At 36.4% G+C, this 14,282-nt stretch overlaps 1 protein-coding gene across 6 annotated transcripts in view; it reads right to left on the reverse strand.

Annotated features, from left to right (window-relative positions):
• Positions 1-10,879: 10,879 nt before the first annotated feature.
• WAC (WW domain containing adaptor with coiled-coil) overlaps positions 10,880-14,282 on the reverse strand; it is a 73,075-nt gene continuing 69,672 nt past the window's right edge. For all 6 annotated transcript variants that reach the window (XM_058297767.2, XM_004485287.5, XM_012520434.4 and 3 more), the window contains one exon: positions 10,880-13,996. In XM_058297767.2, the coding sequence (XP_058153750.1) occupies positions 13,927-13,996 (70 nt within the window). In that variant the 3' untranslated portion in view covers positions 10,880-13,926. The remainder of the gene's footprint in view (positions 13,997-14,282) is intronic.

Genomic DNA, 14,282 nt, shown 5'->3' on the forward strand with positions numbered 1-14,282 from the left:
TCACTACGTGGGCAGTTGGGCTCACTGTGCAGGCATGCTTTCTCTTCCTCTTTTTCACCAGGAGGCCCCAGGGATCAAACCCAGGTCCTCCCATAGGGTAGGCAGAGGCCCTATCACTTGAGCCACATCTTCTTCCCTCTAACGTATTTTTTTTTTGTTCTTGAATATGCATTTTTTACTGAAAAAAATCATTCATAAATTAACATACAAAAATGTACAAACACATGAGTAAATAATGTCATGACAAGGACTATTACTGTGAAAAGTGTTTTTTAAAACACTTTTAGATTTCAGTGCAAAAATGTATCCCCTGACACCTCTTAAAACATAAGCACAAGCTCAAAAATACAAGCAAACAGCAAAAAACATAGTGATGGAAATAAGCTAGCTGTGTTCAATGCCATGGTCAGCAGTGAGCAGATACAATCAATATGTGTGGCTGCTACTCAGCTGTTAATGTCTGTGGTAGAGGGGCTCTGACAAAAGCCCCTGTAATGTCAAAACAAATATTTTTGCAAACATCATGCATATACTCTTCCCCCCAAATTCTGAGTGAAAAGGGGAAAAAAAGGCTTGCATGTTTTTCATGACCCTTTCCCTGTATGCAGCCATCCATCAAAGACAAGATTGATTTAAGGGGTCACCATCAGTACCCTTGAAGAATTTCAGCTGCCAAGATATGCACAAGGTCACAACTGGTTCTTACTGTTCTTTCTTTACCACGAGAATTTCACGCTATCAACAGCACACATGCCTGGCTGTTTTTAACTAGTACATTTCTCATGTAATAATCGACATGGTGGATTTTATCTCTTCAGTCATATTTTTCTTCAGTTCCTTAGATTGATTAAGGTTTGTGTGATATCATTGGCAAGTTGTCTTAAATCCTGTATCTCATCAGAATATTTGGTTTGTTCCTTTGGCTAGGCCCTCTCTTCCTGTTTTCTAGTATGGCTTATAATTTTTGCCGATATCTAGGCATCTGAATATATTGGTGGATTTACTCTGTTAGTTTCTCTGTCTTGCTTAGTGTTTATTTTTTTTCATAGCTCTTCTTTTATTTATGGTTCAAATTATTCTAAGTCTTTAAAATTTCCCAGCTTCTCCTACTACATAACAAATAAGGGAGAAAGGGCAAGAAAGCCCTAAACTAAAGAGATAAACTGCATCCAGAATAATGTATCTAGTAAGCCAGATGCCAAGACACCAACAAAAAATTACAATCCACACCAAGAAAGAAGAGGATATGGCCCAGTTAAAGGAACAAGATAAGCCTCCAGATGACATAAAGGAGTTGAGACATCTATTCACAGATGTTCAAACAAATCTCAACAAATTCCATGAGATGGCTAAAAAGATTAAGGCTATTAAAAAGACATTAGATGAGCACAAAGAAGAATTTGAAAGCACACATAGAAAAAGAGCAGATCTTATGTGAATGAAAGGCACAATAAATGAAATTAAAAATACTCTGGAATCATATAATAGATTTGAAGAGGCAGAAGACAGGATTGGTGAGCTTGAAGAAATGACCTCTGAAAGTGAACATACAAAAGAACAGATGAAGAAAAGAATGGAAAAAATTGAACAAGGTCTCAGGGAACTAAACAACAGCAAGAGACGTGCAAACATACATGTCATGAATGTTCCAGAAGAAGAAGAGAAGGGAAAAGGGGCAGAAGGAATATTTGAAGAAATAATGGTAGAAAAATTCCCAACACTATTGAAGGACATGGATATCCATGTCCAAGGAGCACAACGTAGTCCCATCCGAATCACTCCAAGTAGACCAACTTCAAGACACATGCTCACCAGAATGTCAAATGCCAAAGACAAAGAGAGAATTCTGAGAGGAGCAAGAGAAAAGCAATGCATCACATATGAGGGATACCCAATAAGATTAAGTGCCAATTTCTCTTCAGAATTCATGGAGGCAAGAAGATGGTGGTATGATATATTTAAGATACCACAAGAAAAAAACTTCCAGCCAAGAATCTTATATCGAGAAAGACTGTCTTTCAAAAGTGAGAGCGAGTTTTGAATATTCACAGATAAACAGAAACAGAGAGTTTGTATCTAAGAAACTGTTTTTGCAGGAAATACTAAAGGGTGTGCTGCAGCCTGAAAAGAAAAGACAGGAGAGAGAGGCCTGGAAGAGAGTCTAGAAATGAAGATTATATCAATAAAAGCAACTAAAAATGTCAAAAGAGTGGTAAAAATAAAATATGACAGATAAAACCCAAATATTCAGTAATAAACTTAACCAATGATATAAAGCACTAATATTCAGAAAACTACAACTCATTGTTAAAAGAAATAAAAAAGACCTAAATAATTGGAAGAACATTCCATGCTCATGAATTGGAAGATTAAATATCATTAAGATGCCAATACTACTCAAATTGATATACAGATTCAATGCAATCTTGATAAAAATTCCACCAGCATTTAAAAAAAAATAAATGGAAAATATGATTATCATATTTATTTGGAAGGGTAAGGGGTCCTGAATAGACATAAACATATTAAAAAAGAAAAGCAACATTGGAGGACCCTCATTTCCAGACTTTAAATCATATTACCTACCTACAGTGGTAAAAACAGCATGGTACAGGCATAAAGACAGACACATAGACCAATGGAACTAAATTGATGGTTCAGAAACAGACCCTCACTTCTATGGTCAAGCAATTTTTGACTAGCTTGTCAAATCCACCCAGCTCAGGCAAAACAGTCCATTCAAAAAATGGTGCTGGGAGAACTGGATATCCATAGCCAAAAGAAGGAAAGAGGACCCTTGTCTAATACCTTATCCAAAAATTAACTCAAAATGGATCAAAAACCTAAAAATAAAAGCAAGAACCATAAAGCTTCTAGAAGAAAATGTAGGAAAATACTTTCAAGATCTGGTGGTAGGTGGTGGATCCTTAAAGGAGATAAGAGGAGAAATGAGAAGGACTACTAATGTTTAATGTATGTAGAAGTTTTAATTAACTTCACTGTAAAGGTTTGGAAATTGGTACTGAGTTGGTGGTAACACATTATAGCGAGTAACAGATAGTTTATAAATGGGAATGTGGCTGAAAATGGTAGTCTAGGGATGTGTATGCCAATTGACAGAAAGCTAGAGAAAAATCTAGGGACTGAAAAACAGTGAACCCAGAAGTAGATGAGAATTGCGGTTGATGGTATAGATGCAAGAGGGTCCTTCGTGAGCTAGAGCAGATGTACATCACTATTGCAGGGTCGTGGGAATGGAGAAGCATGGGAAAAATACAACTGTAGTGACCTATGGACTGTGGTTAACAGTAATAATGTAATATATATGCATCTATGCCAAAGATGTACTGTGTTGATAATGGGAGAGTATGGAAAAAGTATGCAAAATGTACACTATGGACCTGGTAATAATTTGATGATATTATCTCATAATCTGTAATAAATGTTCCACCATGGTGTGGTGTGTTGATAGAGGGGTGTTGTATGGGAATTCTGCACATGTGCATGATTGTTTTGTAAGTTTACAAATTCTGTTATAAAAATATTTTTTAAAAAATAATAATAGGGTGAGTTAAGGGGAAAATACACCAAACATAAGATAAGGACTATAATTAGTAGTAAGATTTTGATGATATTCTTTCATAACGAATGCCTCACAATAATGCAAGGTGTTGGTGGTGGGTTGATGTCTGGGACCCCTGTGTGATGTCATCCATGTTTGCTTTGTAAGTTCACAATGTTTACTATACACTTATTGTTTATGTATGTTCGTGTATAAATGATACAAGTAATAATAGGTTAGGTTAGGGGAAAACACTTTGGTTAGTAGTAGTATGTTGAGGATGCTCTTTAATCATTAGTTAAAAATGTTTCACAACAATGCAAGATATTGGTGGTAGGGTGAGGTATGAGAGCCCTGTACAATGTTATGTATGTTTGTTTTGTAAGTTCATAACTATTACTATATATTTGTTGTTTATGTCCGTTTATGTATGACTAATACACTTCAATAAATTAAACAAAAAAACGAACAAAACAAAAATTGCCCAGCTTAAGTTATCAAAATCAGGCCAGGGACTCACTAATGCGGCACAGATTTCCTCCCAGGGATGGGGTTAAAGAGAATGAAAAGCAGTTTTTCTCCTTGCAATTTACTGGCTGGCCAGCAGATGGCACTTCTCAGTGAACCTTTCTACTGAAATGTTTCTTTCAACCTCTGCTTTCACGTGCTTCTGGTCTGGCCAGAGCCAAGATTTAAGTCAGCTCTTCTGGCCAAATTCACTGAAGAGAAGCTCTCCAACTCACCTTCCCTCTTTCCTTCTTCTGTTGTAACAACTGAACAGAGAGGCAGATATATGTTCCCCTCTCAGCTTCAGTGAGCCAGGGGTTTTAGCCAGGCTTAATGTGTTGAAGGTGGGAAATGGGAGTCCTTCCCAGCTTCCATAGTTTAGTAACTCATATTTGTTGCTTCTGGTTTTTATTAGGTGTCTTAAATCCTGTGTCTTGTCTGTATTCACAACTTGTTCCTTTGGCTGGGCCATATCTTCCTGTTTCTTAGTATGTCTTATTATCTTTTGTTAATATCTGAGCATCTGCTTATGTTGGTGATTCTGCTCTGTTGATCAATTTCTCTCTTGCATAGTGGTTTTATTTCATAGCTCGTCTTTGATATTTGGTTTAATTTTTTTCTAAAACTTTAAGAGTGCCCTGTTTAAGTAATCAGAACAGGAGCAGGGAGCTGGCAATGCAGCACTGACCAAATCTACAGTGCATGGGAAAGAAGTGGGAGAGACAAGCCTGTCTTGCTTCACTTCCCTGGCTGGTTGGCAGCTGGCATGCCTCAGCAAACCTTTCTGCAGAAAAGAATCCTTCAATTTCCACTAACTAGTTCTTCTGAACCAGAGAGTTATGGTAGTGACATTTGCGTCAGCCCTCCACTGCAAACTCCCTCTTCCCAGGAAGGAATATGTCTTTTTCCCTCTCCATCAGCCACTCACCCACAGGCTTTACCAAGATTGCTTGCCTTTGGGGTGGAGGATGGGGGTTTTCCCTTTGGCCTCTCCATCTCTTTGTCCCCAGACCCTTCTAGATGATGCATGCAGCACTCTCTTGGTCTGCAGGTCCCCAGAGCAGCTCCCGTAGATGACTTTTATGCCTCCTCCCCTACTGTGCAAGAGAGCTACCCCCTGCCTGAGCTATTCCAAGGCCATCCCCATTTGCCAGTATTTTAGATACTTTTTGGAAAACTCATGTGCTTTGTGAAATAGGTATAGATGGATTTAGCCTGAACCTCTGCACTGGCATTTTTAAAATTAGAGCTCTCACCAACCATGGTAATATATCCTGTCTACCATTTTAGCTCATAAAGATAATAAAATGTCAAGGTATCCATATGGTAAAAAAAAAAAAAAAAAAAAAGTAAAATTTAAGCCAAATGCCAGTTGACCTGAAATTTCAGATAATGACTCTGCTCAAGTTCTCCTCTTTAATCATGAATTTATTTTCAAATAAAAAGATTGAGACTGAAAGCTTCTCAAAGATCAGGAACAAGACAGGGATGCCCGATGTCACTCCTGCTATTCAACATTGTGCTGGAAGTTCTTGCCAGAACAAATAGGCAAGAAAAGGAAATAAAAGACATCCAAATTGGAAAGGATCCTGAAAAATCCATAATGAAGTTACTAGAGCTAATCAACTAATTCAGCAAGGTGGTAGGGTACAAGATCAATATGTAAAATCAGTAGTATTCCTATACATTATCATTTTTAAAAAAATACATTTCATTTTTAAGATCTACACCTGAACAAAATTCAGATCTTGTTTTGACTAAGGAAATCTAGTTTCTCTTTTCTGTTCCGAACAGGGGCTATTACTAGTCTTTGGGTATATACATAGAAAAAAGGTTACACAAAGATTATTCATGGACTCAAGAATACTCAGGGTCAAGGTCCATGATGCTTTCACGGCATCAGATGAAAAGTACACTCCAGGCAAGAGCATCATAATTTCGACTATAACTAAGATGTTGCACTTTATAGCAGTAAAAAAGGTGATATTCATTAATATAAAGTTTTTAGTTTTCCTTTATTCTTAACAATTTTTTAAAATCCCCAACAGATTTATGAATCATAAGTCATTTTATAGCCTTTTCTCATATTTTACATTATCGCTTACACTGTGTAGGTAACTATAGTAACTGCCTTTAATAAACTTGGAAATACCTAAAAAAGATATTTTTTAGATAAAGACGATTTGGAGGACGAGTACTACAGAGGTGCAAGGACTTTCTATCTCAACACCAATATTGCACCAAAACAAATCACAGTAGAAATGACAAAGCCTAAAAGAGTATGTTGGAGTTCAGAAGTATTTAATATTTTTTAAGAAAGCTACATCATAAATACTTCCCAAAATCACAGGATTTACAAAATATTGTACTATGTCCTGAGTATAGATGGAAGGAAGCATCTATTCAGGCCATTGGCCAATTTCTGTTTAGAAATTTGTTTCTGATGTAGCCTTTCATAGCAGGAAGGTCAATGATCACTTGAATTCTTCTTGACCTAATGATCTGTTGCCTATACATTATTAATGAACAATCTGAAGGAAAAAAAAATTTACAGTAGCAAGTAAAAGAGTCAAATGTGTAGGAATAAATTTAACTAAGGATATAAAGAACTTATACACAGAAAACTACAAAACATTGCCAAAAGAAATCAAAGAACTAAATGAACAGATCATTCCTTGTTTGTGGATTGAAAGACTAAAATAAATATTGTTAAGATGTCAATTTTACCCAAAATGATTTACAGATTCAATGCAAACCCAATAAAAATCCCAACAGCCTTCTTTGCAGAAATGGAAAAGCCAGTTTTCAAATCTATATGGAAGGATAAGGGGCCCTGAATGGCCAAGACCATCTTGAAAAAGAATGGAGTTGAAGGTCTCATCCTTCCCAATTTTAAAACTTATTACAAAGCTACAGTAATTAACACAGCATGATACTGGCACAAAGGCAGAATAGACCAATGGAATCGAAATGAGAGTTCAGAAATAAACCCTCACATCTATGACCAATTGTTTTTTGACAAGGATGTCAAATCCACTCAATGGGGAATACAAAAGAATGAAGGCGGACCCTTACCACATACAAAATCAACTTAAAATGGATCAAAGACCTAAATATAAGAACCCAAACTATAAAACTTCTGTAAGAAAACATAGGGAAGCATCTTCCGGAGCACAGTCGTTTCTTAGACTATACACCAAAAGCACCAGCAATGAAAAAAAGAAAAAAAAAGATAAATGGAACTTCATCAAAATTAAAACCCTTTGTGCATAAGAGAACTTCATCATGAAAGTAAAAAGACAACCTACGAATGGAAGAAAATATTTGGAAACCACCTGTCTGATAATGGTTTAATATCCAACAAAAGGACAAACAACCCAACTGGAAAATGGGCAAGACTTGCATATGCATTTATCCAAAGAATAGGCAAATTGCCAACAAGTCCATGAAAAGATATTCAAATTCATGAGTCATTAGAGAAATGCAAATCAAATCCCCAATGAAATGCCATAACAACATCCACTGGAATGGCTACTATTAAGAAAATTAGAAATAAGTGTTAGAGAGGATGTAGAGAAATAGCAACACTCATTCATTGTTGGTGCGAGTATAAAAAGGTGGAGCCATTGTGGAAGACAGTTTGATGATTTCTCAGAACGTTACGTGTAGAATTACCATATGTCCCTGTAGTCTGACTTGTAGGTATATACCCAAAAGAACTGAAAGCAGGGACTCGAACAGATATTTGCACACTGATGTTGACAGTGGCATTATACACAAGTTTTGAGAGAAGGAAGCCACACAAATGTCTATCAACAGATAAATGGATAAAAACTGTGGTATTATACATTCAATGGGACATTATGCAGCAGTAAAAAGGAATGATGTTCCCATACATGTGACGAACCTTGAAGACATCAGGTTGGGTGAAATAAGCAAGGCACAAAAGAACAAATACTGTATGACTTCACTGATCTGAAATAATTAGAATAAGCAAATTCACAGAGTCAGAAACTAGAATACATGTTACCAGGGGTCAGGATAAGGGTAGGGAATGGGAAGTTAATACTTACTTGGTACAGTTTGTTGGGGATATGTTTTAGTAATGGATGCACAACATTGGGAATATAACACCACAAATTGTATATTTAAATGTGTTTAAAAGGGGAAATTTTAGGTTGTATATGTTACTATATATGTAAAATGAAAAATTTGGAATGGTACAACATAGTGAACCCTAGTATAAACTATAGACTATAGTTAGTGTAATTACAACATTGTTCCATCAATTTTAACAAATGTACACTAATGCAAAGCATAGAGAAATCTGTGGGTGAAGGGGTATATGTATTTTCTGTGAACATAGAACTTTTAAAATAACAAGCAAATATTTTTGAAAACATTGAGTTTATTTAAATAGCAAATACTTAAATTGCATGGTTTACCCATTTATGTAAAAATATTTACTGAACATCCACCAAGCGCTGCTGCTTTTAGGTCACAGGGGTGCGCAATGCACAAGACAACACTATTGTCCTCATGTTCTGTTCTTCTCACCCAAGGCAATAGCTCCAGACCTACCTGATGAGTAGGAACCAGCTTATTCTGATCCTCTTTCACCCACCCACTTGGGCCAATCAAATTGCAGTCAACAGCTGGCACTTAGAAAATGAAAGAGATGCCTGTTTATGGGGGTACATACAATGGCATCAAGTGACTGTCCCATCTTAATCTTTCCATCCCTGTCTTGAAGGCAAGGGATTCTCACATCCCCACCACTTTGCCATAGGATGAATATGTGTAGTACACATATGCTGTGACACATCTTAGAATGTGGCCCAAGAGTGCCAGTTTCCTGCTTATACTTGTCCTAAAATCAGAAGGATCTGTCTAGATGTCAAGGCATCTGAATAAGACAGTTGGACCTGTCAAAGCAGTCCTACCTTTTAAATCAGAACTCGGTCTGCAACTCTCCTATCTTACCCAAGTCTGTCCTTCGGAAGGGCCAGTTCCTCCTGGTCCATCTCCAGAAGCTTGTTACATCAGAAGCTGCATTTCACATCTCATCATCTTATTTACTTTTAAAACATCTTCATAGGAGACTCTAATTATTGGTTCAGTTGATTCATCTAGTTTTGAGACATTTAATAATGCAGACAATTAAAAGTCTTGTAGTTCAGTTTTGTTAATCAATAGTAAATTTTAATAATTTCTTTATTTAAAAAAGCCCATCTTTGCCCTTCCTTTACTATCTCCCAAAGTGAGAGGACCAAAAACAAAACTTGAAGAAACATTTTTTTGTTAACAATTATAAATCATCTTAAATCCCTTTTCTGTCCAATGTGCTTTATTCAACATTCAAAATACACTCAACACTTTTTGAGAAGATGTGGTTCAGGTGATTGGGCTCCCACCTACCATATGGGAGGTTCTGGGTTTGGTTCCTGGGGTGTCCTGGTTAAGGTAAGGTGGCCTGTGCAGAGAGTGGGCCTGCATGAAGAGCTGGTGCAACAAGATGACACAATAACAACAAAAAGACACACAGAGGAGACGAGAAACAACAAAACCAGGAGCCTAGGTGGCTCAAGCAATTAAGTGCCTCCCCCCAAAGTCAGAAGGTCCCAGGATCAGTTCCTGGTGCCTCAAGAGAAGACAAGCAGACACAGAACACATGGTGGATGGACAGAGCAGACAGTGAGCACAAGCAGCAAGGCGGGGGAATAAGTAGGTAAATCACTGATTTTAAAAAACACAACTTTCATGGAACCCTTACTGCGTATTAGGCATTTTCTTTTGAGGAAAACTAGAGTGAAAGCAGAGGGTGTTGAGATAGGCCATCAGGGAAGGCGTCCCTATGGAGACTGCAAGTAGGCAGCAAACTTTGCTAATCTCTGGCAAAGGTGCTTTCCAGGCAGAGAGAAAACAAATGCAAAAGCCCTGTGGTGGGAGCAGAAGAGGCTGTACTGACATTGAGGACCTGGCACTGGTAAATTGCCATAGGAACTTGTGGGTTTATTCCTTGTGTTGTCATCAGAGGATTTTGAACCTGATATAACCTGGTTTACACTTTACTTGGGCAGCTGGATGGGGAATAGATTTTGTGGGGAAAATGAGGGAGGAATTAGTAGAAACGGGGTTAGGGAGCAGAAGCCAGGTCAATGAATACGGAATGGACTAGAATGGGAAGTTTTGGTAGTGACATTCAATCCAAACTACATTTCAAAGGCAGAGCTCGTGGGATTTACGGATGTATTAAGTATGGGGTGTTAAAAGAACAAATTATTAAGAATGACTCCTAGCTTTGGGCCTCAAGTAACTGGGTAAATGATGGTGTTGACTATGGAAAATGAAAAATGAGAAGACTGGAGAATGCGGCCTGAGGTACACATCCAGAAAGCTCTTTTGGCCATGCAAAGCCTGAGAAGCCTGTCAGATATCAGACGTCTGACGTCTGAAGATCTACACTGACTGGAACTCAAGGAAAAGGTCAGGGCTGGAGGTGGTCTGGGTGGAACTGGCACAGAAATGGAACTTTGGAAGCCATGGGATGACATCACCTAGGAGGACTGCACCTTAGTGCATGCTGAAGGCCGAAGGGGAAAGAATCCCGCAAAGGAATCAGGACCTAAACCATCTCAACTTACAGCCAGATTTTTCATCATGATAGTGCTAAGAAATTTCATTTGCGGACTATTTTAAAATCAACAGCTATTAAAATGTTGAGTATTTGGTTATTTTAGGTTCCCTTATTCAAATGCAAATTATGCATCCCAAGATTTTCTTTCAAAACAGTTCTGAAACACTGCACAATATAGCAAAAACATATTTATTACTTTTTAGTGTCATTTTGTACACTCCAGTACAGATACAAGAATATATCCATTATTTACAGGTATTGAAAAGAAATCCAGAGTCAACCCCACATCTAAATACAGTAGTTGTAAGTCCTGAACTCTAATAGTTGGGTTCTGCAGTGAATTATTTTGCACAAGCCTTCCCCACCATTGAAATGGTCCTTTAAAGCTAGGGTTGTGTTTAAACAGAAAACTGTTTTTGAAATATTAACAATTCATTCTTTGCAAAGTTTTAAGCACCTTCTTCCTCAGACTTTGTCTAAGTGTCTAAGTGTGAGACAGAAATGTAAAATTTAGAAGTAAAACCACTCATTTGGGATATTAAAAGAATGTCTTGAAAAAGGGATGGTGCACAGAGTTGAATTCTCAGTGAGCTTAGTATCTTGGAGCTGTATTCCAAATTTTAAAATGAAAAGTTACTTGGGTTTGTTAAACAGGAAAACAAAGGCAAGCTGGTTTTTCAACGGAAAGACTTTCTAACAGACTCATTCTCACAAAATACATTTTGCTAAAATATCACAATTTTCAATGTTAGAATTAGACTACACTTTTTAAAAAAAATTTAAAACCCTGAGGTCTCCTAGGGCTGTTCAGTGGTTTTATTTTCAAATTATCTGAAGTAGGTACCCACCAAAATAAGATACATGTTCAAAGCCATGACAACAGGCCAACAAGATAAACAGGTTTTTATGCCCATTTTAGTAGGGGATAGTCCCTGGTCATTTCGAGATTAGTAGCTGGACACTATGTCTGTATGAAAGTGCAATATTTAAAATAATTAACTACAGAATCAAAAATGAATCAAATATTGTAAAAATAGTTCCACAAAAGATTTTGATTTTCTGCAGGTTTAAAAATGCACCACTAAGCAATGTCGTATTAGGCATTGTAGATAGATGTAATTCATACAGGCATGTATTTTTTTAAGCAAAAGAATAAAGTGGCATAGATCAAGATGCTCTATTAGCCAATCAAATTCAAATTTACTAATTTGAATCACAAGTTGTCATCTAATCAGGAAACATTTGCCCACTACATCACAAAAAGGCCTCTAAAATTAACACAGCTCTTCAGGGTTTCATTCACATGCACTAACTGTGTTCAGCAAACATTCACATTCTCACAGATAGAAACATTTCATGATGATATAATTCATGACATTTGTCTTATCTTACATTTGAAGAACATTCTTAAATTACAAGGGGGAAAAATCAGCTTCCAGTTAAAGATTTAAATTATTAATTACACTGGAACACTTTTGTATTTTAGAAAATACCACCCATTCTGTTACTTACAGTCTTTCATTTATTGAAACGTCTCTTGAGTGTTAACTTCTATATTTTAGATACGCTTAGAGCATAAGAACAATTTTTAAATTTAAGTTAGTATCCCATACATTAACGTCTAACATCATAAGATAAAGCCCTTGGTGCTGGCAGTTCTGAAAGCACATAAATATCTGCCCTGACAGGAAAAACCCTCTCTAAATCAGAGTCCAAGATTTTAAAATTAAAATACTTTTCTGCATCAGAACCCCTTGTGATTTAATACAATGCTGGCAGTGTACATGTTAAGGCCATGTGACTAATATTTTAGCAAAGAAAAAAAAAGCCAAGGTAATTTAATAGTAGCAATAGTTTCTTTTTTTATTTTAATATACTTTAGGAAACAATATACAAAGCTGAGCTTTCCCACCATTTCCAGATAACAGCAGGAAGCTCCAATTACACAAATTTCGCGTTTTGTGATGGCTAAGAACAGCAGTCAGCACCAGACTTGAACAGTTAGCTACAACACAAACATCCTTCAAAATGAAATGTCATAATAGCAAGACAGTAAACCAGGGCTTAACAAATGATGACCACTTGGGAAGTGACAATCATTCTTGTTGAATTTATATTTCATTAAATATCTTATACACAATTTCTTGTTAATATGCTTTCAACAAAACCTTCCTTAAGGAATTATTTCAATTAAGTATAAATATTCAACAAGAATAGCTCTGATAAAGAATCCCCAGGTAGTTCAAATTCTATTATGCACTGACCGAAGGAAAAGAAAAGTAACAATTTTTGTTTGTTTTAACATGTTTATTACAACAGATACAATTCACATCTGACTAGCTTTGTTTCCTTTTTTCCCTCCCACAACCATGTTCATTGGGCTATTTCCTTATATTTGAGCAATCAATGTACTTTCAGCACACATGCCCAGCAGTACTTTTAAGTCCATTCTTACAGGGTGCAAATGAATTTCAATAATTTATACAAACAAGTGGGTTATGCTCAATCACTGCAATTTTAAGCTACTGTACACAGGAATGAAAAGGTTATAGAAAAGTGCCATAGCAACAGTGCCTTAAGAAAGGAGAAAAAGAGGAGCCTTAAAAAATGGATAAAATCAGATTGAAGATTTCAGAGGGAAATGGAACACACGGGAAATGAAAAACATTTCTCTGCAAAATAAATGGAGAAGCACTGCTCTTGATCAGGTGCAAGTGTGGAAACAGTTGTTTCATGATATTTTGTACACTGCCCATATGGTTCAAAATCGTATCCTTAAGACACAAATCGCCTGGCGCTTGCACTGAATTTTTGAAAATGCAAGATTTCTGAATGATAAATTAACCCCCCAATTTTTTCTTTTAAAAAAAAGCTAATTTTGCAGACAGGTTTACATGTAAAAGGCTAGGTATTTAGCCACCTCAGCATTGATTAGTTTTGGATGTCTAAGCTCTGTTACACATGGCTTTCCCATGGCTTCACTCTACAAAACATATTTACAACGTGAAGAATACATCTACAAGAAATCTACATTTCAAGGGTTTTACAAATCAATCTTGTAGCTCTCCCCTGAATTGACTCTTACAGACCCCAGCCCCTTGTCATTTCCTTTGCCCAGCTTAACGGTCCAAAGTCTACTTAAATGCAGCTCAAAAATGTTAAGATTGGGCAATAGATTTACAGTTCCTGTACTCAAAACCATGTGCAATTATTCACATCTTCACACCATGAAGGAATTCTGATTTTTTAGTTTTTCGAGTTCCTTAATTTGTTGTCTCAAAAACAGTATCCTGAAAAATAAAACAAGGCATTAGAACCTGTGGTCATGTAAGTGTTAACAGAAAAACGGAACTTTTAACTGCAAAATATTTTTTTCAAATAAAACGAACAATCACTAAGACTAAATAATTAAAAACTGCCTTAAGCCTACAATTAAGATGATATATGCTGGGGGGGGTATATGGGAACGTCTTATGTTTTTTAATGTAATGTTTTGTGTAATCTATTAACTTAAAAAAAATTTTTAAAAAAAGGAAAAGTTAGATAAAAAATAATTAAGAATAAAGAGGTAATAAT

The sequence above is a fragment of the Dasypus novemcinctus genome, chromosome 5, assembly GCF_030445035.2.
Source record: "Dasypus novemcinctus isolate mDasNov1 chromosome 5, mDasNov1.1.hap2, whole genome shotgun sequence".
NCBI classification, from domain to species: domain Eukaryota; kingdom Metazoa; phylum Chordata; class Mammalia; order Cingulata; family Dasypodidae; genus Dasypus; species Dasypus novemcinctus.